Source organism: Trematomus bernacchii, unplaced genomic scaffold (assembly GCF_902827165.1).
Source record: "Trematomus bernacchii unplaced genomic scaffold, fTreBer1.1, whole genome shotgun sequence".
In the NCBI taxonomy this organism is placed as follows: Eukaryota; Metazoa; Chordata; class Actinopteri; order Perciformes; family Nototheniidae; genus Trematomus; species Trematomus bernacchii.
Genome location: NW_022987622.1, coordinates 61,452 through 85,126, shown reverse-complemented (window position 1 = coordinate 85,126; position 23,675 = coordinate 61,452). Strand labels below are relative to the sequence as shown.

The 23,675-nt window shown below is 40.3% G+C and overlaps 1 protein-coding gene and 1 long non-coding RNA gene across 2 annotated transcripts; both read right to left on the bottom strand.

Moving 5' to 3' along the window:
- Nucleotides 1-573: 573 nt before the first annotated feature.
- On the bottom strand, nucleotides 574-11,341 carry LOC117484347 (NACHT, LRR and PYD domains-containing protein 14-like; the record flags this gene model as incomplete). The annotated part of the gene is made up of 10 exons (XM_034132817.1): nucleotides 574-1,388; nucleotides 2,773-2,816; nucleotides 3,242-3,412; nucleotides 3,813-3,983; nucleotides 4,388-4,558; nucleotides 4,957-5,130; nucleotides 7,737-7,907; nucleotides 8,312-8,485; nucleotides 9,295-11,084; nucleotides 11,303-11,341. Coding segments are annotated over 10 exons (2,907 nt in total), but the record flags the coding sequence as incomplete, so codon positions are not given.
- Nucleotides 11,342-12,169: 828 nt separating this feature from the next.
- LOC117484361 lies at nucleotides 12,170-23,675 on the bottom strand. Its single transcript, XR_004556130.1, has 3 exons — nucleotides 23,501-23,675; nucleotides 12,966-13,103; nucleotides 12,170-12,205 (listed from the first exon to the last, which is right to left on the bottom strand). It is a non-coding gene; the product is annotated as an uncharacterized LOC117484361 (long non-coding RNA).

Here is a 23,675-nt window from a genome sequence, read left to right as displayed (position 1 = left end):
GCGTCCTCGGCGTAGATCTCCAGAAGCGCCGACACCTCCTCATCATCATTTCCCCCGCTCCGTTGGTGCGTTGGGTTTTTGTAGCGAGGAAAAACAATGGCGTCTCCACACAACATTTTCACAGTTGTACGGGCGTGGTTTGCAATTCGCCCAGCCAATCAGCACTGGGGCACTTTTGGGGCACTTTTCACCCACAGAAAAGTACGCTCTCCCAGCGGGCTCTAAAAATGGGGGTAAAAGTAAAAGCCTTCCCAGAAGAGTGGAAGCTGTTATAGCTGCAAAGGGGGACCAACTTCAAATGAATGCCTAAGAGTTTGGAATGGGATGTCCTGAAAGCTCCTGTAGGTGTAATCAGAATCAGAATCAGAATCAGAATCAGAATCCCTTTATTAGTCCCACAGAGGAGAAATGTACATTGTTACAGCAGAAAAGAGACAAAGACAGCTTCATGTTACCTAAAGCATGCATACAACAAAGTATTAAAGATTAAAAAAATAAATCATAATTTTAAAAAAGTTACACGTTTTACAAAATACACAGTTTTTAACGGCATATATATATATATAATATTGCCTAAAGGAAGCGTATATAATGTGAACACAATAGGTCCAAGCTCTGAGCCCTTATGCTTTGCTGTGGCAAAACTGGCTGGATTAAATCAAACAGAACTCTAAACACATTTTCAGCTCAGCACACAATCTGCAATTCAACTCTGCACTTTATAAAACAATGCACACGGTTCTCTGAGTAACACACAGAGATCTGACATATTCACCTGTCAGCCATTTTCAACACACTGCCATTAAACATGCTACACATATGAGCCAATGAACAAATACACATGCCAGCTGACCGTTAACGCCTGGCTGCTTTAATGTTGACTCATCAATCAGGATAAAAGTACAACAAATGGGATATTTATGGAAGAAAATAATATTTAGTCTTAATGTTATGTGAAAAAAATATATAATATCCTGAAGGATTATGAAATACACAAGAAAGAAAACAAGATTTAAGTCGTTAATTCATGAGAAAAGCACTCAGATAGAAAGTCAGAAACATTTAAAATATTTGTTTAAAATGTCGTTTAAATAAAATGTCCAAGGAAAGTATTCAGAGTAATTCTTATTACAGTTTTATAATTGTTTTATATATTTCTCAAATGATCTGCTTTGACTGCAGCTTGAGAAACTTCTGGATTCAGTCTGAAAGCATCCTTTTTTAAACTTTAAACATGATCTTTAATAATGTTGTAGTTTAGTTTAACTCTGAGAGGTCGACTAGCTGGACTCCTCACTGGGACTCTGGTTCTGGAGCAGCTTGCAGGGTCCAGGAGTTCTTGGAGAGAAGGAGCGCTTCCTGCCGCAGGACTCGGGGGATGGGAGTTCCTGAACATGGAGAAACAGCTTCAGTTATTATGCTCCAAATATCTGGAACAAAGTCACAGAAAGAATGTGTCTGCAGCTCAGAGAGTCCTGCTGGGAACCCACACATGTTGAGGAGCCCAAAGTGTGATGAGAGGAATGTACAGTACGGGTCCCCAGCACATAGAAGCTGCCGGATGCTAACCTGCATATGTTGGGAGAGCTTTACAGATCAGGAGAGGAACTAAGTACATTTACTCAAGCACTGTACTTTTACATTACATGTCACTTGTTAGACGCTTTTATCCAAAGTGACTTACATACTCAATACCAGAGATGGAGTACTCGAGTCCTGGACTCTGACCCGAGTCGGACTCGAGTGCCGATTTTCGGGACTCGTGACTCGACTCGGACTCGCGCACTGATTGACGCGACTTGGACTCGGACTCGTGAATTATCACGTACCTTGACTTGGACGCTGACTTGGACTCGGACTCGTGAATTGGTGACTTGACTACAACACTGCTCAATACTGTGGTCAATCCCCACAGGAGCCATTTGGGGTGAAGTGTCTCAGGGACACAACGACATGCTGACTGCAGTGGGGTTTGAACCTGTGCTCCCTTGATCCCAACACCAAGGCTCTATCCACTGCGCCACACGCCTCCACACTTAAGTACAATGTTGAGGTACTTGTACCTTTCCTGAGTATTTCCATTTTATGCTACTTTGTACTTCTACTCCACTACAGTTCAGAGGTACATGGTGTACTTTTACTCCACTACATGTATTTAATACCTGATATGATCAATAATTATAAAACTTATCTTAAACTTATATTATTCTGAAATGGACCACTCTGCATAATGACTACTTTTGGTACTTTAACTATATTTTGATGCTAATACTTTTCTACTTGTATTGAGTAACATTTGAATGCAGGCCTTTTACTGTAACAGAGTATTCCTACACTCTTGTACTTCTACTTTTACTCAAGTACAAGATCTGAGTACTTCTACGTTTACTCAAGCAAAAGATCCAAGTACTTCTACTTTTACTCAAGTACAATATCTGAGTACTTCTACTTTTACACAAGTACAAGATCTGAGTACTTCTACTTTTACTCAAGTACCAGATCTGAGTACTTCTACTTTTACTGAAGTATATTTTGATGGTAATCCTGTAACGGACTGGTTATAATGTTGATGTTTTCATGTGTTTTATTCTTCAGAGTTTATTTACATTTTACAGAGTGTCAGTGAACGCGTCACTGTTTTGATAGACAGTTCTTGTGAAGAGAAACAGCCAAAATGATGAAGAGAGAAAAACAAGAGTGTTGTTTTCCTCTGAGGACATGCTCCATGAAAGAGTTTCATATCTTGATGAATGGAGGATATTCAGTACTCACAGTTCTTCTGGATCTTGGCTCTGATCGTCTCATCCTCTCTGATCCTGTAGGGATGAACACAATCCAACAGTTATGGATCCAGTTTAAAATAAGTGTTTGTTCTTTGAGTCAGCTTCAGAGTCCTGACTGATCTCATGCTTTACATCCCATCATATCTTCTCTGCAAACACTACGACTGACTGCCACAGCTCTCAGCTGCATTACAGGAAGTAACAGTCATTAGTCAAGGAGCTAAAAACATCCCATCAAAAACAGACTACCTTTTCCACTCTTCTGTCAAATCCCATATGTCTGGTGGAAAGTTGATTACTTACTAAATGTGGCTTTGCATTTCCAGCTGGCCTTCTCTAGTTGATGGAAGAATGAAGTCAGTGGGTAACATCACTGATCTGTTGTGATTCCCCAGTGAGAGAAACACCTCCCTGTGTTTCATACAATACTGCTGAACCAGCAGAGACCCCTTACTGACCTGAGGGTCTCCAGTCTGCAGTCTGGACTCTCCAGAAGATCTTTCAGCAGCTCCTCTCCTGAACCCAGCTGATAGTTGAGTCTCAGGTCCAGCTCTCTCAGATGGATGTTGGACTTCAGAGCTGAGGCCAGAGCAGAACAGCTGATCTCTGACATCCAGCACTTCCTCAGTCTGAATAAAGAAAACATGATGAGGATACAAATCTGTTTATAATCCAATCAGATGTTACTCAACATTTAAATGAATGGGAACAGAAACATCTGTCTACTTCAGAAAGTAAACTGTATCATGTAAAACTAATATGACTTCAGATGACCTTTATTCAGACGTTATCGTTTACTAAATATTAAATACATAGATTTACTTTTTACAACTAACATCTATTTCAGTTACTTTAAGAAACAGTCAACATGTATGTCTGCAGTTCTTACTTCTTACTCTTAAAAATGAAATATGAATAAAAGGACATTTACAACTTTTTGGCTGTAAGTTATTAATGAATATAAATGAGGTTCAATAACAAAGTGAACATGTGAGATCTCCAGCAGTAACAGAGAGTCAGTGAACTGACCTGAGGGTCTCCAGTCTGCAGTCTGGACTCTCCAGAAGATCTCTCAGCAGCTTCTCTGAATCCTGCAGATCGTAGTTGTCACTCAGGTCCAGATCTCTCAGATGGATGTTGGACTTCAGAGCTGAGATCAGAGCAGAACATCTGATCTCTGACAACTTGCAGCGCTCCAGTCTGAATAAAGAAAACATGATGTAACTTTAGAAAACAATGTTCCTGTTTGAAATAACTCCAGGTTTAATAATCTGTTCAGAGTTAAACAGGGTTTTAATGTCAGAGATGATGCAGAAACAATCCACTGATAATCTGGAACTTTAACTTTGATCAGATGTTTAACAACTCCTTCATCTCCCTCACAGCTCATCAGTACTGACAGCATCTCCACTGACTCATGGAGCACAGAGTGAGTCTGTGGAAGCTCAAACACTCTCCCTCACACATTCACCTTCTCTCTGTTACTCTGATCAATATTCAGTCATTAGCAAAAACGGAACAAATAAAAATAACATTGTATTTGTTCAAATTCAGAAAATCATAAACACAAACAGATCAATATGAACTGCAGTCAGTGAACTGACCTGAGAGTCTCCAGTCTGCAGTCTGGACTCTCCAGAAGATCTCTCAGCAGCCTCACTCCTGAGTCCCGCAGAGCGCTGCCACTCAGGTCCAGATCTCTCAGATGGAGGTTGGACTTCAGAGCTGAGATCAGAGCAGAACAGCTGATCTCTGACAAACTGCAGTCCTCCAGTCTGAATAAAGAAAACATGATGAGGATACAAATCTGTTTATAATCCAATTAGATGTTACTCAACATTTAAATTAATGGGAACAGAAAAATCTGTCAACTTCAGAAATTAAACTTTATCACGTAAAACAAAAATTACTTTACCCAACCTTTATTCAGACGTTATTGTTTACTAAATATTAAATACATAGATTTACTTTTTACAACTAACATCTATTACAGTTCCTTTAAGAAACAGTCAACATGTATGTCTGCAGTTCTTTCTTCTTACTCTTAAAAATGAAATATGAATAAAAGGACATTTACAACTTTATGGCTGTAAGTTATTAATGAATATAAATGAGGTTCAATTCCAAAGTGAACATGTGAGATCTCCAGCAGTAACAGAGTCAGTGAACTGACCTGAGAGTCTCCAGTCTGCAGTCTGGACTCTCCAGAAGATCTCTCAGCAGCTCCACTCCTGAATCCTTCAGCTTGAAGTTCTCACTCAGGTCCAGATCTCTCAGATGGATGTTGTACTTCAGAGCTGAGATCAGAGCAGAACAGCTGATCTCTGACAAACTGCAGTCCTCCAGTCTGAATAAAGAAAACATGATGAGGATACAAATCTGTTTATAATCCAATCAGATGTTACTCAACAACAACAATTATACTCACTTACTTACTTTAATAATATCATTGTGTGATTCTTATTTGCTAATGTTTATCTATATTTACTACTTCTCACTCTTCTTAGCTAAGCTTGGGGAAAGTCCTTATGAAGAAGATGTGTTGCAGTGTTGTTAGTGACTCTCTATGTGCACCAACAGTATGACCTTCACCTCAGGGGAACTGAGGACTTCCTGATACGGCCTCCCTAACTCCCAGAATGCTCCTTCATCATCACCAAGCTTCCCCCCTCCCTTTCTCCTCTCTCGAGCCTCATCTCAATACCCCTCCTCGACTCCTCCTTTCCCTCACTCGCGTCCCTTCCTTGCGTCTTAGCTCTGCCTCCGTAAGATGCGAGCGAGAGACACGAGGAGGAGACGCGAGGACAGAGGAGTCCTCAGGTATTAATTGGGATGTCCTCGTTCACTCAAACGTCACTCTTAAACGACGTCTGTTAATGATGACATGTGCACAGCTGTATCCCCTCTCATCGGGCTTAACTGAATAACCTTTAGAACCGGCCCATTTGTTGTTAAATATGTATTTAAATGATGAATCTTTCTCTTGTTAGTCAAGGAATTCAATGTATGATGGTTGGTCCTGCTTTTGTGTTACGTTTTGGTGTCAAATGTACATTTCAATAAAAATATAATGATAGTAATGTGAAAGCCTTTACTCTGAACATGTGTGTCCTGTAGATCCCCACATTCAGGACTGTGCATTTTAAATAATTTAACTACTCAATATTTTAACACAAAACAAAACAAATAATTGTTATTTATCAAGATCTAGCCATTCATGAAATAGCTTTCTTAATAGCTATGTTTTAGTGACGTTCAAGATCATTAAACATGACTTAAATTGTTAGTATAACCTTAAGAAATGAATTGCACATAATAATTCCCACGGAGCTGTGAGCACTTAGACATTTATGTGACGCTTTCCCACTCATTCTTCCAGTTCTCCGTTTTCCTCTCTTGAAATCGACCAGCTGTGAAGGTGGGGGCGGGGCTTTTATACGCGAGTAGTGAAAACACTTCCGCGTAGTCTGCTCTCGTGTATCCTCCCTTTCGTCTCCTCCCGCACCCCTCCTCCCTCACCCCTCAAAAAAACCTCCTTCAAAATGGCGTGTCTTGATCGATTTCCGGGTCAAGTCCCGGAGGAGGGGAAGAGAGGAGTCGAGGAGGGGTATTGAGATGAGGCTTCTGTGTTTAAATATGCAACTCAAACTCTACTCTTCCTCTTCCTCTCTGCAGACTGTATGCTCTCTGTGTGACTGACTGAACTTTCTTGCGAGAAATAAAATACGACAAAGACAGCTGAATGCTTTGATTCTCTCTGCACATTTGTGACCTGCTCCATCGAAATCAGTCGCATTGACCCGAAGACACATTTTGAGTTGTATACACTGTTGGAAAGAGGAGATTCCTAGCTTTCTAATGATATCAGGATTGTTTTTGTACTCCAAATATTAAGCAAAATATGTCACATTATATAAAGACTGTCACCGAGTCATCGTTTGGAGAAAAAGGCCTTCAAAGTTTCCTCTTCTCTGGAATCCATCGATCTGATTGATTATTAGCGGAGCAAATGATCAAAATAGTCCGGAGGGAAAATATTTCCGTTTGGATACTGGTCTGGGGGAAGCTCGCGAGTGTATGTGTGTATGTGTGTGTGTGTGTTTGTGTATTTTTGCGTAAGTGTATATTGTGTTTGTTTCCCGGGGAAAACACTCACGAGAAACACCGGCTGTTGTAATGCCTGCTGTGACGTTAAATTACTCCGTTCTCCACTTGTAATTATGCCGTTACAAGCTTCATAGTTGTATTTATCATCTAAATTTGCCGAAACAAGTTTAACATTCTGAAAGCCAAGACTTTGTTTATTTGAAATCAGATGAAAACAAACTGTCACGGACCCTGCCGTGTTATCTATGATTACTATGCGCCTTACTGTACATTCATAATGTCAGCCGGAGGGAGGGGGGGCGGCGCTACGGAACAGCAGAGTGCGAGTGAGAGCTGTCATCTTCCCTTTACAAGCTTCAAACATGTATTTATCGTGTGATTTTGGAAATAAAAGTTTCATATTCTGAAAGCCAAGACTTTGTTTATTTAAAATCAAACAAAACACCCGAACCCCGAAAAAATAGTTTTTTACGCAAATCCACGTTTATTTTGAAATGAGCCGTTGCAACTTCCGACTGATTTCGATAGAGCGGCTCACATTTGATGAATAAATTCCCATCACAATGTCAAACTAAAATGACTTCAGATGACCTTTATTCAGACGTTAACGTTTACTAAATATTAAATACATGGATTTACTTTTAACAACTAACATCTATTACAGTTACTTTAAGAAACAGTCAACATGTATGTCTGCAGTTCTTACTTCTTACTCTTAAAAATGAAATATGAATAAAAGGACATTTACAACTTTATGGATGTAAGTTATTAATGAATATAAATGAGGTTCAATTCCAAAGTGAACATGTGAGATCTCCAGCAGTAACAGAGAGTCAGTGAACTGACCTGAGAGTCTCCAGTCTGCAGTCTGGACTCTCCAGAAGATCTCTCAGCAGCTCCACTCCTGAATCCTTCAGAACGTTCTCACTCAGGTCCAGATCTCTCAGATGGATGTTGGACTTCAGAGCTGAGATCAGAGCAGAACAGCTGATCTCTGACAACCAGCAGCGCCTCAGTCTGAATAAAGAAAACATGATGTAACTTTAGAAAACAATGTTCCTGTTTGAAATAACTCCAGGTTTAATAATCTGTTCAGAGTGAAACAGGGTTTTAATGTCAGAGATGATGCAGAAACAATCCACTGATAATCTGGAACTTTAACTTTGATCAGATGTTTAACAACTCCTTCATCTCCCTCACAGCTCATCAGTACGGACAGCATCTCCACTGACTCATGGAGCACAGAGTGAGTCTGTGGAAGCTCAAACACTCTCCCTCACACATTCACCTTCTCTCTGTTACTCTGATCAATATTCAGTCATTAGCAAAAATGGAAAGAATAAAAATAACATTGTATTTGTTCAAATTCAGAAAATCATAAACACAAACAGATCAATATGAACTGCAGTCAGTGAACTGACCTGAGAGCCTCCAGTCTGCAGTTTGGACTCTTTAGTCCAGAACTCAGCAGCTCCACATCTGAATCCTCCAGAGTGTTCTCACTCAGGTCCAGATCTCTCAGATGAGAGGGCTCAGACTTCAGAGCTGAGGCCACAACTTCACAGAGAGTCTCTGAGATCATACAGCCAGTAAGTCTATAATAAAACATATATTAAAACATGTGTTAAAAAGAGGAAACATTATATTAACATCAAGCATTTGATGAAAAAAGATTTGACATGTTCTGATAGACATTTGCTGTTAGTCCATTTAATATAATATATAATAATATATGATAATAGAGTGTAATGAGTTGTCAGTGTGATCTGATCACATGTCTGTGCTCCTGCTGTCACTGACTGTTACCAAAAGAAACAGAAATTAAATGAATCACTTGACAATATTAGAGATGTACATATTTAAATGTTAATTAATATGTGGATGTGAATGATGGATGAAGGATGTTTTGGCTTCTCTGAGCATCTGAACATTTATTGCGCACACAAACACAATTAACAAACCAATAAAGTTTCAATATGTTCAACTTGATACCATCAGATGTTCCCAGTATATCAGCATTAAGACATAACTCTGTTATTGGTGGGAAATGATATAGATCTGATTTTAAACTCTAACACATTGTGATAAAAACGTGTTTAATGATAAAGAAACTACTAGAAAGTAATAATAACATGTTTCTGTGATAACTGTAAGTCCTGCTGTGTGGTGTGATCACATGCTGAGAAACCTCTAGAGTCCTTCATGTGTTTGACATGTCGCCTCCATCACTCAATATGAAGAGAGGAACGCTTCAGTTTAACTATTATTATAAATAAATAGAAGAACAGTGTTGGTTTTATTTTGCTCTCTCAGTATTTAAACAGCAGAAATGTTATAGTGTGTATTTGAATAATTAAACTCCTGATCCACATTAGTTTATCAAGTTAATCACATCTGGACTTACTTGAACTTCCTGCAGTTCCTCACAGCTGGAAGCAGTCTCAGTCGTCCCTCCAGTGATGATGTGTTGTACTGATCCAGGTCCAACTTATCCAGAACCTCCTCTGACATCTGCAGCATGTAGGCCAGAGCAGAGCAGTGGATCTCAGAGAGTACCTTCTCTGATCTGTTCTCTGACTTCAGGAACTCTGTGATCTCCTGATGTACTGAGTGGTCCTTCATCTCTGTCAGACAGTGGAAGATGTTGATCATCCTGTCAGGAGAGATATAATCACTGCTCATCTCCTTCAGGTTGCTGATGGCTCTCTGGATGGTTTCTGGTCTGTTGTCTGTGCGACCCAGCAGGCCTCCTAACAGTCTCTGGTTGGACTCCAGAGAGAGGCCGTGGAGAAAGCGGACAAACAGGTCCAGGTGGCCATTTTCACTTTGGAGGGATTTCTTCATGGCTCCCTTCAGGAAGACAGGCAGGGATGGGTAATCCTGATCTCTGATGTTGTTAAAGTCTCCCTGCAGGAAGTCCTTCAGTACCTCTGTGTCTCTGTTGGTGTAACAGTGCAACATGTAGACTGCAGCCAGAAACTCCTGGACGCTCAGATGAACAAAGCAGTAGACTGTTTTCTTGAAGATCACTCTCTCTCTTTTGAAGATCTGTGTACAAACTCCTGAGTGCACCAAGGCCTCGGTGAAATCAAGACCACAGCGCTGCAGGTCTTCTTGGTAGAACATGATGTCTCCTTTCTCCAGATGTTCAAACGCCAGCCTCCCCAGCTTCAGAAGAACCTCCCTGTCAGCCTCCGTCAGCTGCTGTGGACTCGTCTCATGTCCCTCTTCATACTTCTGCTTCTTCCTCTTGGTCTGGACCAGCAGGAAGTGTGAGTACATGTCAGTGAGGGTCTGGGGCAGCTCTCCTCTCTGGTCTGTAGTCAACATGTGGTCCAGAACTGCAGCAGTGATCCAGCAGAAGACTGGGATCAGACACATGATGTGGAGGCTCCTGGAGCTCTTGATGTGAGAGATGACTCTGCTGGACAGGTCTTCATCACTCCATCTCCTCCTGAAGTACTCCTCCTTCTGGGCGTCAGTGAAGCCTCGTACTTCTGTTACCCTGTCCACACACTCAGGAGGGATCTGATTGGCCGCTGCAGGTCTGGAAGTTATCCAGACGAGAGCCGAGGGAAGCAGCTTCCCCCTGATGAGGTTTGTCAGCAGCACGTTGACTGAGGACTGCTGAGAGACATCAGACACAACCTCATTGTTTCTGAAGTCCAGAGAAAGTCTGCTTTCATCCAGGCCGTCAAAGATGAGCAGCACTTTGCAGACAGCCAGCTGCTCTGCTGTGACCTTCTGTAAGGTTGGATGGAAAACATGGAGCAGCCTGAGAAGACTGTACTGCTCACCTTTGATCAGGTTCAGCTCCCTGAAGGAGAGCGGGATCACCAGACTGACATCTTGGTTTTCCAAACCCTCGGCCCAGTCCAGAGTGAACTTCTGCACTGAGAAGGTTTTTCCAACTCCAGCGACTCCGTTGGTCAGGACCGCTCTGATGAGAGTCTGTTGGTCAGGTAAGGCTTTAAAGATGTCCTGGCACTTGATTGGAGTGTCATGGAGGGGCTTCTTCTTGGAAGCTGTCTCCAGCTGCCTCACCTCATGTTGGGTATTAACCTCTTCACTCTGGCCTTGTGTGATGTAGAGCTCAGTGAAGATCCTGTTGAGGAGGGTTTCACTTTGATCAGTTCCTTCAGTCACACGTTCACATCTCCTCCTCAGACTGAGCCTATGTTCATCTAAAACCTCCTGCAGACCACTATCTGCTGGAAGAGAAGGAAACATGAGAGAATGAGGGAAATGCTCAGAGAATCTAATTATAACAATAAAACAACAACAAACAGACTGAGTTTAAATGTTTTATAAACAGCTTACTGTCTATGCTCTACAACAGTATACCTGTTCAAACACAAATGAACCAGGAAGAGGAATAAGACGCTGCGTGTGTTCGGCCTCTTACCTCGTACAGAGCTGGTCTGACTGGCTGTCTGCAGTCCAGCTCTGGTTCTGGATCTTTCTCCACACTGGGGACAGGAGGGGTCTCCTGATGGAGGTCTCTGCTCCCAGTATGAGGTGATGCACTGTCTGCAGAACCAGTGTCCACAGCTGGTAGAGACTGGATCCTTCAGGACGTCCTGACACAGAGCACAGCTGGACAGCTGCTCCTCCACAGGAACACCACTCTTCCTCTTCCCTCTGTGGAGATGAACACATCCTTTACAGCACGTCACATTAGTGGAGCTGATTCTCACCAATGGGCAGAGCGTCACAAACGTCACTCTCAAGATGAAATGTGTCACGCTGCACGAATACGCAGGTGACATGAATTTCACCTCTTCACTTTCTTGGTGTCTCCAGGCACGGATCTGGGTCTTTGCATTGACTCTACATGTAATCACACAAAGCTCTGTTATATCTGCTAATGCTAAACACAACCAGCTCACCAGGTTATCACTATCATTAATAAACATCTTTAAAATACATATCATAAACATGCCCAAGTAGTAAATAATGTTTTGGACGATATATTTAGTCTTTAGTGAATATTTATCAATATCTTTGCCATTTGAAACCTTTTGATGCCACTGATACAATGATGCTATAAATGCATATTGAAATATCCTCAAATAATGTTAGCTTGCTGAACTCTGCTGCCTTTGTTCTGTGCTATACTGCACACATGATATTATTAAAGAACAGTTTAATATATTAGATTATATAAGAACTGGATCCTCTTCAGGTCAGGTTACAGCAGAAACTCTTACTTTGTGTCTGAGGGTCCAGGTTCATTACTGAAGTTTAGAGGATACTCTCTAGACCAGTCACTCTTCAGAGACAGACAGCTGGGGACTGGAGACTCTGCTCTCTGTCTGTGGAAACAACACATGTTTTAAACATCATTAGTTCATTCAGAGAGCACATTTTGACTTCTGTCTGTATGTAGATTATTTACTATCGCTGATGACGCCAGGGATCAAGAGTTTAAACGTTGTTACTGTACTGTTACTAAGTTTCTTTACTGCGATCATTAAATAACAGGTTAGGCTAGAAAAGGTATTTCCTGCTGAAAATGCAGAGAAAGCTGAATATTTGAATAGCTGAATGGTGACTGTAGCTGTGTAGTGATCAGTGAAAGGAGAGGGTTTCATGTGAAAAGTCTTTGTCACATCCTCGCCCTCAACAGCCTTTTTTTCAAATTCTATACTTAAATGTTTTTATTTTTCAACCTAAGAGATGTCTTCCTACATTTTCATCAACAAATGAGTGCAGAGTTTGGGACTCATGGCAGGTTTAACATTTCTTGTTTTTAGGCAAATTTCAAGCTCTCCTCCACTCTGTTTGGAGATCAAAGCACTCTAGACTTAACGAGCTGCGCAATACACACTAATGTTAAAATCTGAAGAAGGACCTTAAGATTCTAAATGAGTGCATTACAGAAACAATGAAAATATGGTCGACAATACAAAATACATTTAATCTGTCACTGATGACGCCAGGGATCAAGAGTTTAAACGTTGTTACTGTACTGTTACTAAGTTTCTTTACTGCGATCATTAAAGAACAGGTTAGATGATCAGATAACATAAAAACTGAATCCTCTTCAGGTCAGGTTACAGCAGAAACTCTTACTTTGTGTCTGAGGGTCCAGGTTCATTACTGAAGTCTGGAGGATTCCACTCTTTAGACTGGTCACTCTTCAGAGACAGACAGCTGGAGACTGAAGATGTGTCCTCTTCCTCATCTTTAAAACCACTCATCTTCTCCAGTCTGAGAGATAAACCAGTAGGGTTGGGAACCGAAACTCAGTTCCAGATGAGAACCGATAAGAAAATGCCGGGTACCGGGTACCCGTACAAAATACACAATTTCGGTTCTGCTTAACGGTTCCTAAACGCGGTAGACCCTGTATTCCACCGGGTCCATCTGCACCGGGGTGACCCGGTGGAATACAGGGACTGGCCATCTGTGTGTTCTGGAGAATCACAGAACGTCCGGTCGTCAGCGGGCCGTTGACGGCCGGCTCGGTACGCTGGCGGCCGGCACCGCCCCCCATTTTTTAAAACGGCATCATGTAAGTTGCGCTGACAGGCGACAGAGGTCCACAGTTGCCCTGCAGCGAGGCTCCCCCCGCCCTCCCGTAGACAGTTCACGAGCTCAGTCACTTCATAACACCAAAGATGGGTCGCAGTAAACGCTCTAAAGTGAGGCTCCACTACACTAAAAAAGAAAAAGACAAGCGCAGTGTAATGCCTGTTAATAGCTTGCCACTATGGAGCACTGAACATGACTTAAGTATAAATAAATAAATAAATAAATGTGTAAATACATGTATGAAGAAATACAGGAAGAAATACATAAATACTTAAATGAATAAATAAATACAGGAATAAATAAATGACGAAATAAATGCAGGAATAAATAAATACAGGAATAAATAAATGACGAAATAAATACAGAAATAAATAAATGACGAAATAAATACAGAAATAAATAAATGTTGAAATAAATACACAAATAAAAGAATAAATAAATGCATAAATAAATATGGAAATAAATACACCAATGTATAAATAAATAAAACAGAACACACGTTCTTATATATCTTTCATATATTTCTACATTTACTCGACATACATTCATTTATTTATTTATGTGTCCGTATGCTAATGAGGTGGGCGGTCCTAACCTCAGTCTGAAGCAGGATTGGTTACAGGAGTGTGTGATCATTTCTGGCAGAGGGCTATACTAACGCCTGGCTAACCGCGCTGATTCGAATGCAGGAGCTTTACTGTTTAGCCCTTATCTTTATACATCCATGGTTTATCCACAGTTGTAAGGATTATTTATGGGTATTGGTTTAAGAGCCATTGGAGATCATTAGCGGACCATTTAGAGAACGGAGAACCAAAAGACTATGTCCTCTCTATGTCCAGTTTTGTGTGGAACGATGTATAGAGGACTTGGCTCAGCTCGACATGGATGTGGATGTTAACCCAGCTGTGTTTGAGAGTCTTCAAGAGGTTGCCCGCCAACTTGAAATCCTCTCGGAAACAGAGGAGGCGACCCTTGGGCGTCCATCTTACATGTTGCCCCCAAACGTTATTGAAGCACATCTTCGTTCGGGGCACACCGCTGGGGACATCGCGAACGGGTGTGCGAAAGAACAATTATTAAAGAAGCCATTATTAGCGAGTTGCCGTGGGTGTACACTGTACACAGAATGAACAGATGTGACTTGCCACGAATCTCTTGCTTCTGCCTGGCTCCAACAATTGGCGAATCCTGCTTCAGACTGAGGTTAGGACCGCCCACCTCATTAGCATACGGACACATCAATAAATAAATAAATAAATGTATGTCGCGTAAATGTAGAAATATATGAAAGATATATAATAACGTGTGTTCTGTTTTATTTTCGACTTTTATTTATTTATACATTGGTGTATTTATTTCCATATTTATTTTATGCATTTATTTATTATTTTATTTATTTATTTGTGTATTTATTTCAACATTTATTTATTTCTGTATTTATTTCAACATTTATTTATTTCTGTATTTATTTCGTCATTTATTTATTCCTGTATTTATTTATTCCTGTATTTATTTATTTACGTATTTATTTATTTATTCCTGTATTTATTTATTCCTGTATTTATTTATTTACGTATTTATTTATTTATTCCTGTATTTCTTCATACATTTATTTACACATTTATTTATTTATTTATACTTAAGTCATGTTCCGTCCTCCATATGCCACAGGCATAGCTCAGTTAAAATAAAGCACAGCTATTGTGCAATACATTTGTATTGCATGTATATTTTTTATTTGTAAAAATGTCAGTTAAAGCTTAAAAGAATAAAGATATTTTTGTTATCTAAACGTTTGACCTCTTTCTTTTACAATTTTGGAATCAAAACGGGGAATCGATAAGAACCGGAATCGATGAGCAGAAGCGGAATCGGAATCGATACATTTCAAACGATACCCATGCCTATAAACCAGTAACACTGGAGACACACACACACACAAACACACATTATAATAACACACTTGTTTCAATCATAACCATCATAATAATAAACTTGTGTTATGATATTAGGGTCATGCAGAGTCAGGCAGCTGTCCCTTTAAGAGAGAGAGAGAGAGAGAGAGAGAGAGAGAGAGAGAGAGAGAGAGAGAGAGAGAGAGAGAGAGAGGAGAGAGAGAGCGAGAGAGAGAGAGAGAGAGAGAGAGAGGGGGGGTGTTGGCGCGTGCATGTGTGTGCGCATATGGCAAGCCATTTGAGTATTTATTCCATATCCTTGATGTCAGACGGCAGCTGCCTGCACTAGTTGGCTCTTTGATTTCACTTGTTAGATATATGGTCAAACTAGTTTGGCACTCTGCTTTACTAGTTAAATAAAACATTACACTAGTCACTCTTTTTCAGCAACTAGTGGCACTTTTGTCCGACTAGTTAGCACATAAGCCTTACTGACCCTCTGACCGTACTAGTGACGCTAAAAGTCTTACAAGTTAACATAGTGCGCTGCAAAGCTCTGACATGTTAACTAGTTACACAAAAGAAAGCACAACTAGTTAACTAGTGGCATACATTTGTCTGCACTAGTTAACTAGTTGCACCCAGAATCGTTCACTAGTTAACTAGTAAAGGCAAAAGGTTCACTAGTTAACTAGTTGACGTCTCTTTTGACCTTACTAGTTAACTAGTGGGGCTCAAAATGTCTACACGTTAACTAGTGAACCCTTTACCCTTTACTAGTTAACTAGTGAACTAGTGAGGCTTAAAATGTTCACTAGTAGTACTAGTGGATCCCAAATGCGCACTAGTCGCACTAGTCGCACAGAATGCTAATGAGGAGGAGGGGAAAGAAGGCATCGAGGTCTCCTATTGGCCCTAAGCTATAGAGCGCCACCCAGCCCAAATAGTTTCTTTAAGAGCTTAAAATACACTGTGTTTTAAAATACAGTCATATGACCATATTTACAAAAATATAAAACAAAAGTATTTGTGTAATTATGATCATATGACTGTTTATCAAATTAGGTAATAACATTGAATACTTTGTTAAAATTAGAAAGTTGCCTTAGGACTGCAGACAGGAATATAGATCCTCTTTAAAACATTTTGTTAAGCTGCAATTTGAAAGGTGCTTGGATTAGAATAGCATTGTGATAACAGAGTGACATTAGTGATGGATAGAAAGAGGAAGTAACCCTCCTCGGATCACAGCGTTCCTGAGAACGCTGAAGTTGGCTTCCGATTCAGAGTTTCCGATTCGGCAGTTAAGGGGAAAGTTAAGAGACATTTAATTTACAGCGCTGAGCGAACAATCCTCCGTGTTTGAACCTCTTAAATCGCTGCATAGCCGATTTATTTGGACTGGATTATCCCAGAGAGTCTAAACATTCTTTATAACACAGTTTGAGATTTGTGAAACCTTAATTCTATTTGTGAACATTTTAAAAAGGGAGATTTCAGTGCTTTTTATCTAGACCACATTGGAGCAGGTCCTAATCTAAAACCCTACAAATCTAAAAATGTTTGGTTTTTGTGACCAGTTAGACTCATTAAGGCCATTGTTTCCCTTCATAAGTGCAACTACGGAAGTGGATTGGAGTCTTTCAGAGCCTGTCACAGTTCCAGATCATACCAGTGTAAAGCTATATGTACATTAGTAATCATAGTTTTTCTATGTCAAAAAAAGTATAAACAGCATGCAACAATATCAAAACTTGCTAAACATGCTCACTTTATTATATTTGTGTTGCAAAGGTCATGCCACAGTCTGATAAGCATAACTTGTTTAAGAATTCAAAATGCAGCCCCCACTTCAATCCATAAAGCATTCCAAATATATATCATGTGCAGTGCTCATTAGTAGCCATCATCCCATGCAGTTTAAATATACTGGGACCCCAGCAAGGCAGCGTTACACTGGTGAGTACATGTGAAAGCATTTCAGGAGCCTTTTGCTTCATTTACATTATTTTAGTGGTTTGAGTAAGACTACTTTTTAGAAATTCTAACAATGTATATTTGAAAATGTATGAAACTAAAAAAATTCTCCATACCTGTTAAATAACAAACTAACTTTCTACAAATAAATTCAAGATGTTTTTTATGATAGACTATATACATGTTCTGAAGCCACTGTGGCCTCAGGATGCTTCCGACACAACATTCAATAGCTTTAGCCAACGAGCTGCTGGGTCAGGTGAGGCTGCAGCAGCTCTGTGCCCTGATGTGAGCTATCATCTGTCTTTTGGAGTATGTGGTGTTCTAAGGCCCTGTGCCTGTTAGCATGTTAGCCTAGCTCCTGCTGGGTGACAGACCCTGCAGTTTGTGATGGACTCTTACCGCTGATGCACTGGCAGAAAGAACATAATTGCGAGGCCTGGTCTCCTGAAAAGCAGGTGCAGCCTACAAACAAGAGCATGGAGGAGGAGACACATGTTGGCACAGTCATGCATTACAATCATAAAGCAGAACAACTAAAACAGTTAGCCAAAAGCAAAGCTGGATCATTTATTAATTGCTGTTAAAGCATAAACAGTTAGAATGCTTTAGTACGTTTTGCTTTAACTTTAATAAAATGATCCTGTGAGGATAATAAGTGAATTTGAAGCAGACTCAGTGTCAGGGTTGGGGAACAATAGGACCCAAATGCAGTAAAAGGACTAAAAGGTCAGGTAACAAAAAGCGAGCTTTATTTCCCAAAGCTGAATGACAAAAGAAAACAAGGAACAACTTAACATACCAAAACCGGGGGAGTGCGAGGAAGGATCAGGACAAAAAACCTCAGGAACAAACATGGAGCGTGACAGGTAGCATGGACGAGAGCAAAGAGACTAACAGGTATCACAGACGAGAAACGCAGACGAACAGACATGGAGCACAGGGGAAGACAAGACAATGAGAAAAAAGCACTGAAATCTCCCTTTTTTTAATTTTCACAAATAGAATTAAGGTTTCACAAATCTCAAACTGTGTTATAAAGAATCTTTAGACTCTCTGGGATAATCCAGTCCAGATTTGATGAGTCTAGGTATAGTGGTTTTAGATCAGGACCTGGTCTCAGGCCCGGCCCTAGGCACCGGTGAACTAGCCGGTCGCCTAGGGCGCCAGATCTGGAGCGGCGCTGCGCTAGGAGAAAACAAATTATGATAAAAAAAAAAGAAAAAATTAATTAATTAAAAATGTTTATTCTGCCTAATTTTCTGCCCTTGATGTAATACATTTACATTAATAATTGAATAAAGTAAACACCCTTTGCACCCCGGGCTAGCAACATTTGCCCTGTACGATGTGCGCTGTAAGTGATGAAAGTGGGGGACTTTGACTTATCAGGCGCCCGCAGCTCACAGCCAAAGTGCGAGCGAGCCTCCGAGCGAGCAAGAGAGAGAGAGGGCGCGCATGCATCGGTACAGCGGATTGTTGTTGGATTGAGGCTGATAACTACAGCTCAGTGAGGTAAAGGACTCTGAGGGTTTAGATAGTTCACTTTAGTCTAAGTTATCTCAGTGAGTCTCAAACGGTTTGGTCACAATTTAAGCACACCTTTATAATTATTAGGATAAATAAAAACAGGTTTGAAATCATTCCATATACTATAGACAGTAAACCAAAAATATCGTTTAAAACTGTAGATATTAAAAAATATGCATGAATAAATAAATGTTAACTAGGTAAAATAAGATATGAATGAACAACAAAAAATAAAATAAGTTACATTTATTTGTTATTGGCTATGGGTTATTGGTTATGTTCACATACTTATTTGATTATTAAAATGTAAACCGCTCTTTTTCAAATGGGTGTTTAGAGTTGTACCCCCTAGATCTAGTCTCTAGTCATTCTGTTCAAAGTGCACCAGATTGAAGCATTTTACTTTAAAATGTTAAAACAAATCTTTCCGGGGGGGGCATACCCCCGGACCCCCCAAGAGGATGTGACGTCCACCCGCCAATTAAAACATGTTCATACAATAATTAATACATTTTAAACCTTTTTGATGTATATAACCAATATGTCAATACGTTTCAGTTTTTGTGGTGTATTGGTCTTTTGTAGAGATTTTTCATTTATTCTTTATATATTCTATTGTGTATTGCTTGCAGGGGGGGGGGGGGGACCAAATCATAATCTCGCCTAGGGCACCAAAATGTCTAGGGCCGGCCCTGCATGGTTTTATGTGGTCTAGATGCGAAAAAAGCACTGAAATCTCCCTTTTTAAAATGTTCACAAATAGAATTAAGGTTTCACAAATCTCAAACTGTGTTATAAAGAATGTTTAGACTCTCTGGGATAATCCAGTCCAAATAAATCGGCTATGCAGCGATTTAAGAGGTTCAAACACGGAGGATTGTTCGCTCAGCGCTGTAAATGAAATGTCCCTTAACTTTCCCCTTAACTGCCAAATCGGAAACTCTGAATCGGAAGCCAACTTCAGCGTTCTCAGGAACGCTGTGATCCGAAGAGGGTTACTTCCTCTTTCTATCCATCACTAATGTCACTCTGTTATCACAATGCTATTCTAATCCAAGCACCTTTCAAATTGCAGCTTAATAAAATGTTTTAAAGAGGATCTATATTCCTGTCTGCAGTCCTAAGGCAACTTTCTAATTTTAACAAAGTCTTCAATGTTATTACCTAATTTGATAAACAGTCATATGATCATAATTACACAAATACTTTTGTTTTATATTTTTGTAAATGTGGTCATATGACTGTATTTTAAGCTCTTAAAGAAACTATTTGGGCTGGGTGGCGCTCTATAGCTTAGGGCCAATAGGAGACCTCGATGCCTTCTTTCCCCTCCTCCTCATTAGCATTCTGTGCAACTAGTGTGACTAGTGCACATTTGGGATCCACTAGTACTACTAGTGAACATTTTGAGCCTCACTAGTTCACTGGTGGAATTTAAACGTATCTCACTAGTTAACTAGTAAAGGGCAAAGGGTTCACTAGTTAACGTGTAGACATTTTGAGCCCCACTAGTTAACTAGTAAGGTCAAAAGAGGCGTCAACTAGTTAACTAGTGAACCTTTTGCCTTTACTAGTTAACTAGTGAGTGATTCTGGGTGCCACTAGTTAACTAGTGCAGACAAATGTATGCCACTAGTTAACTAGTTGTGCTTCTTTTGTGTAACTAGTTAACATGTCAGAGCTTTTGCAGCGCACTAGTTAACTTGTAAGACTTTTAGCGTCACTAGTACGGTCAGAGAGCCACTAGTTCATCAACAAGCTTACAAGTTGGGACTTTGGCTCTACTAGTGCTGCTCCTGGCGTCACTAGTAAGGCTCATGTGCTAACTAGTCGGACAAAAGTGCCACTAGTTGCTGAAAAAGAGTGACTAGTGTAATGTTTTATTTAACTAGTAAAGCAGAGTGCCAAACTAGTTTGACCATATGTCTAACAAGTGAAATCAAAGAGCCAACTAGTGCAGGCAGCTGCCGTCTGACATCAAGGATATGGAATAAATACTCAAATGGCTTGCCATACGTCACTAGTACGGTCAGAGAGCCACTAGTTCATCAAAAAGCTTACAAGTTGGGACTTTGGTGCTACTAGTGCTGCTCCTGGCGTCACTAGTAAGGCTTATGTGCTAACTAGTCGGACAAAAGTTCCACTAGTTGCTGAAAAAGAGTGACTAGTGTAATGTTTTATTTGACTAGTAAAGCAGTGTGCCAAACTAGTTTGACCATATATCTAACAAGTGAAATCAAAGAGCCAACTAGTGTAGGCAGCTGCCGTCTGACATCAAGGAAATGGAATAAATACTCAAATGGCTTGCCATATTGAACTAGAGAGAAGAAAACCACAACTAGTGGGCTGAAAATATCCACTAGTTTAGGAAAAAGCCATACATGTCGAATCAACATCTAACTAGTTGCATACAGTTGCTCACTAGTGCACAAAAAGCCAAACTAGTTGAAGGAAAGGCCTTACATGTAAGAAAATGTGTAACATGTAAGGTCAAAGTCTAACATGTTCATAACAGAACCTGACTAGTGAGAAAAAATGCCCTCCACTAGTTAACTAGTAAGAAAAACATCTGTGTCACTAGTTTACTAGTGACTCCTCTAAGGCTCCACTAGTTAACTAGTGAGATTAAGTGTGTGTAACTAGTTAACTAGTAAGGTAAAATCAATTGTACTAGTGCATCTAGTGGACAATTTGGACCTCACTAGTTAACTAGTGCACATGTTGAGCCTCACTAGTCAGCTTGTAAGACCAAAACAGGCTTCAACTAGTTAACTAGTGAACATTTTGCCTTCACTAGTTAACGTGTAAGCTGCAATATGCATCCACTAGTTAACTAGTTGTCGTTCATATGACCAACACGTTAACTAGTCAGCCATATGCAAATGAAGCAGGAGGGACCCAGATTCTGATTGGTCAGTTCAGCTCTGTGAAGGAGAGCCTTAGGGGGCGTTCTCCTGCAACGTTTTTAGCAACGTCTGGAAGACGTGAGGTATCAGTCGGGTATTTAGTGCCTACTGTTAACATATTGTCCGTGGGAAGTCAGTCAGTGTGTGTTTTTGCCTAGAAAAATACATGTTTCTGTTTCTGCTTTGTTCCGCTTTGTGTGTGTGTTTTTGTTGGTGCGAGTGTGCGTATGCTTGTGTGTGAGAACACCGGCACTCGAGACACAAAAGTATATGATCGTGGGACATTTTATAAGCGGTGCTGATGAAATGAATAAAGCAGAAACACTGGACAGATCTTAAAATCAGGATAACGATAGATCCGTATGATAAACAACCTCTCCATATTTTGCCTTAGACTAATATTTACGGAAGTCACGGCGATCTCTCAAAGCTGTGATCCGAGGAGGGTAACTTCCTCTTTCTATCCATCACTAATGTCACTCTGTTATCACAATGCTATTCTAATCCAAGCACCTTTCAAATTGCAGCTTAACAAAATGTTTTAAAGAGGATCTATATTCCTGTCCGCAGTCCTAAGGCAACTTTCTAATTTTAACAAAGTCTTCAATGTTCTTACCTAATTTGATAAACAGTCATATGATCATAATTACACAAATACTTTTGTTTTATATTTTTGTAAATATGGTCACATGACTGTATTTTAAAACACAGTGTATTTTAAGCTCTTAAAGAAACTATTTGGGCTGGGTGGCGCTCTATAGCTTAGGGCCAATAGGAGACCTCGATGCCTTCTTTCCCCTCCTCCTCATTAGCATTCTGTGCAACTAGTGCGACTAGTGCACATTTGGGATCCACTAGTACTACTAGTGAACATTTTAAGCCTCACTAGTTCACTAGTGGAATTTAAATGTATCTCACTAGTTAACTAGTAAAGGGCAAAGGGTTCACTAGTTAACGTGTAGACATTTTGAGCCCCACTAGTTAACTAGTAAGGTCAAAAGAGGCGTCAACTAGTTAACTAGTCAACCTTTTGCCTTTACTAGTTAACTAGTGAGCGATTCTGGGTGCAACTAGTTAACTAGTGCAGACAAATGTATGCCACTAGTTAACTAGTTGTGCTTCTTTTGTGTAACTAGTTAACATGTCAGAGCTTTTGCAGCGCACTAGTTAACTTGTAAGACTTTTAGCGTCACTAGTACGGTCAGAGGGTCACTAGTTCATCAAAAAGCTTACAAGTTGGGACTTTGGCTCTACTAGTGCTGCTCCTGGCGTCACTAGTAAGGCTTATGTGCTAACTAGTCGGACAAAAGTGCCACTAGTTGCTGAAAAAGAGTGACTAGTGTAATGTTTTATTTAACTAGTAAAGCAGAGTCCCAAACTAGTTTGACCATATATCTAACAAGTGAAATCAAAGAGCCAACTAGTGCAGGCAGCTGCCGTCTGACATCAAGGATATGGAATAAATACTCAAATGGCTTGCTAAACACCCCTGTTTCCTCCACTACGGTCTGGGAGGCGACAGGAAAGTTTAACACTTGGTTAAAATACATCAAATCAGTCAGACTTCAGACAGGCCGTTCTCCATTTTGACTGCGCTGGGCTGTCACATGTTATGTTGCTTTGATGAATCAGAAAACAGGAAATAAAAAAAGTTTACAACACTTGTAGAAGTCTCTTTGGACTCTAGGACGCTGATGTTCTGACATCCAGTAAAACAGAGTAAATAATGTGTTAGAAAGCAGAGCCTGGTGTTAACACTCACCCTGTTGTCCTCCTGCTCCGTGGAGGTGTAAAATGGCGTCTGACACTCTGACAAGTCTGACTTCTTCTTTTCACTCTCAACCTCCCTTCCTGTCTGCAGCTTCTCCTCTTGATTCATAACCAGCCTTATCAGCTGAACCAGTTCACATACAGGGACTATGTTCAGTGAGATAGAA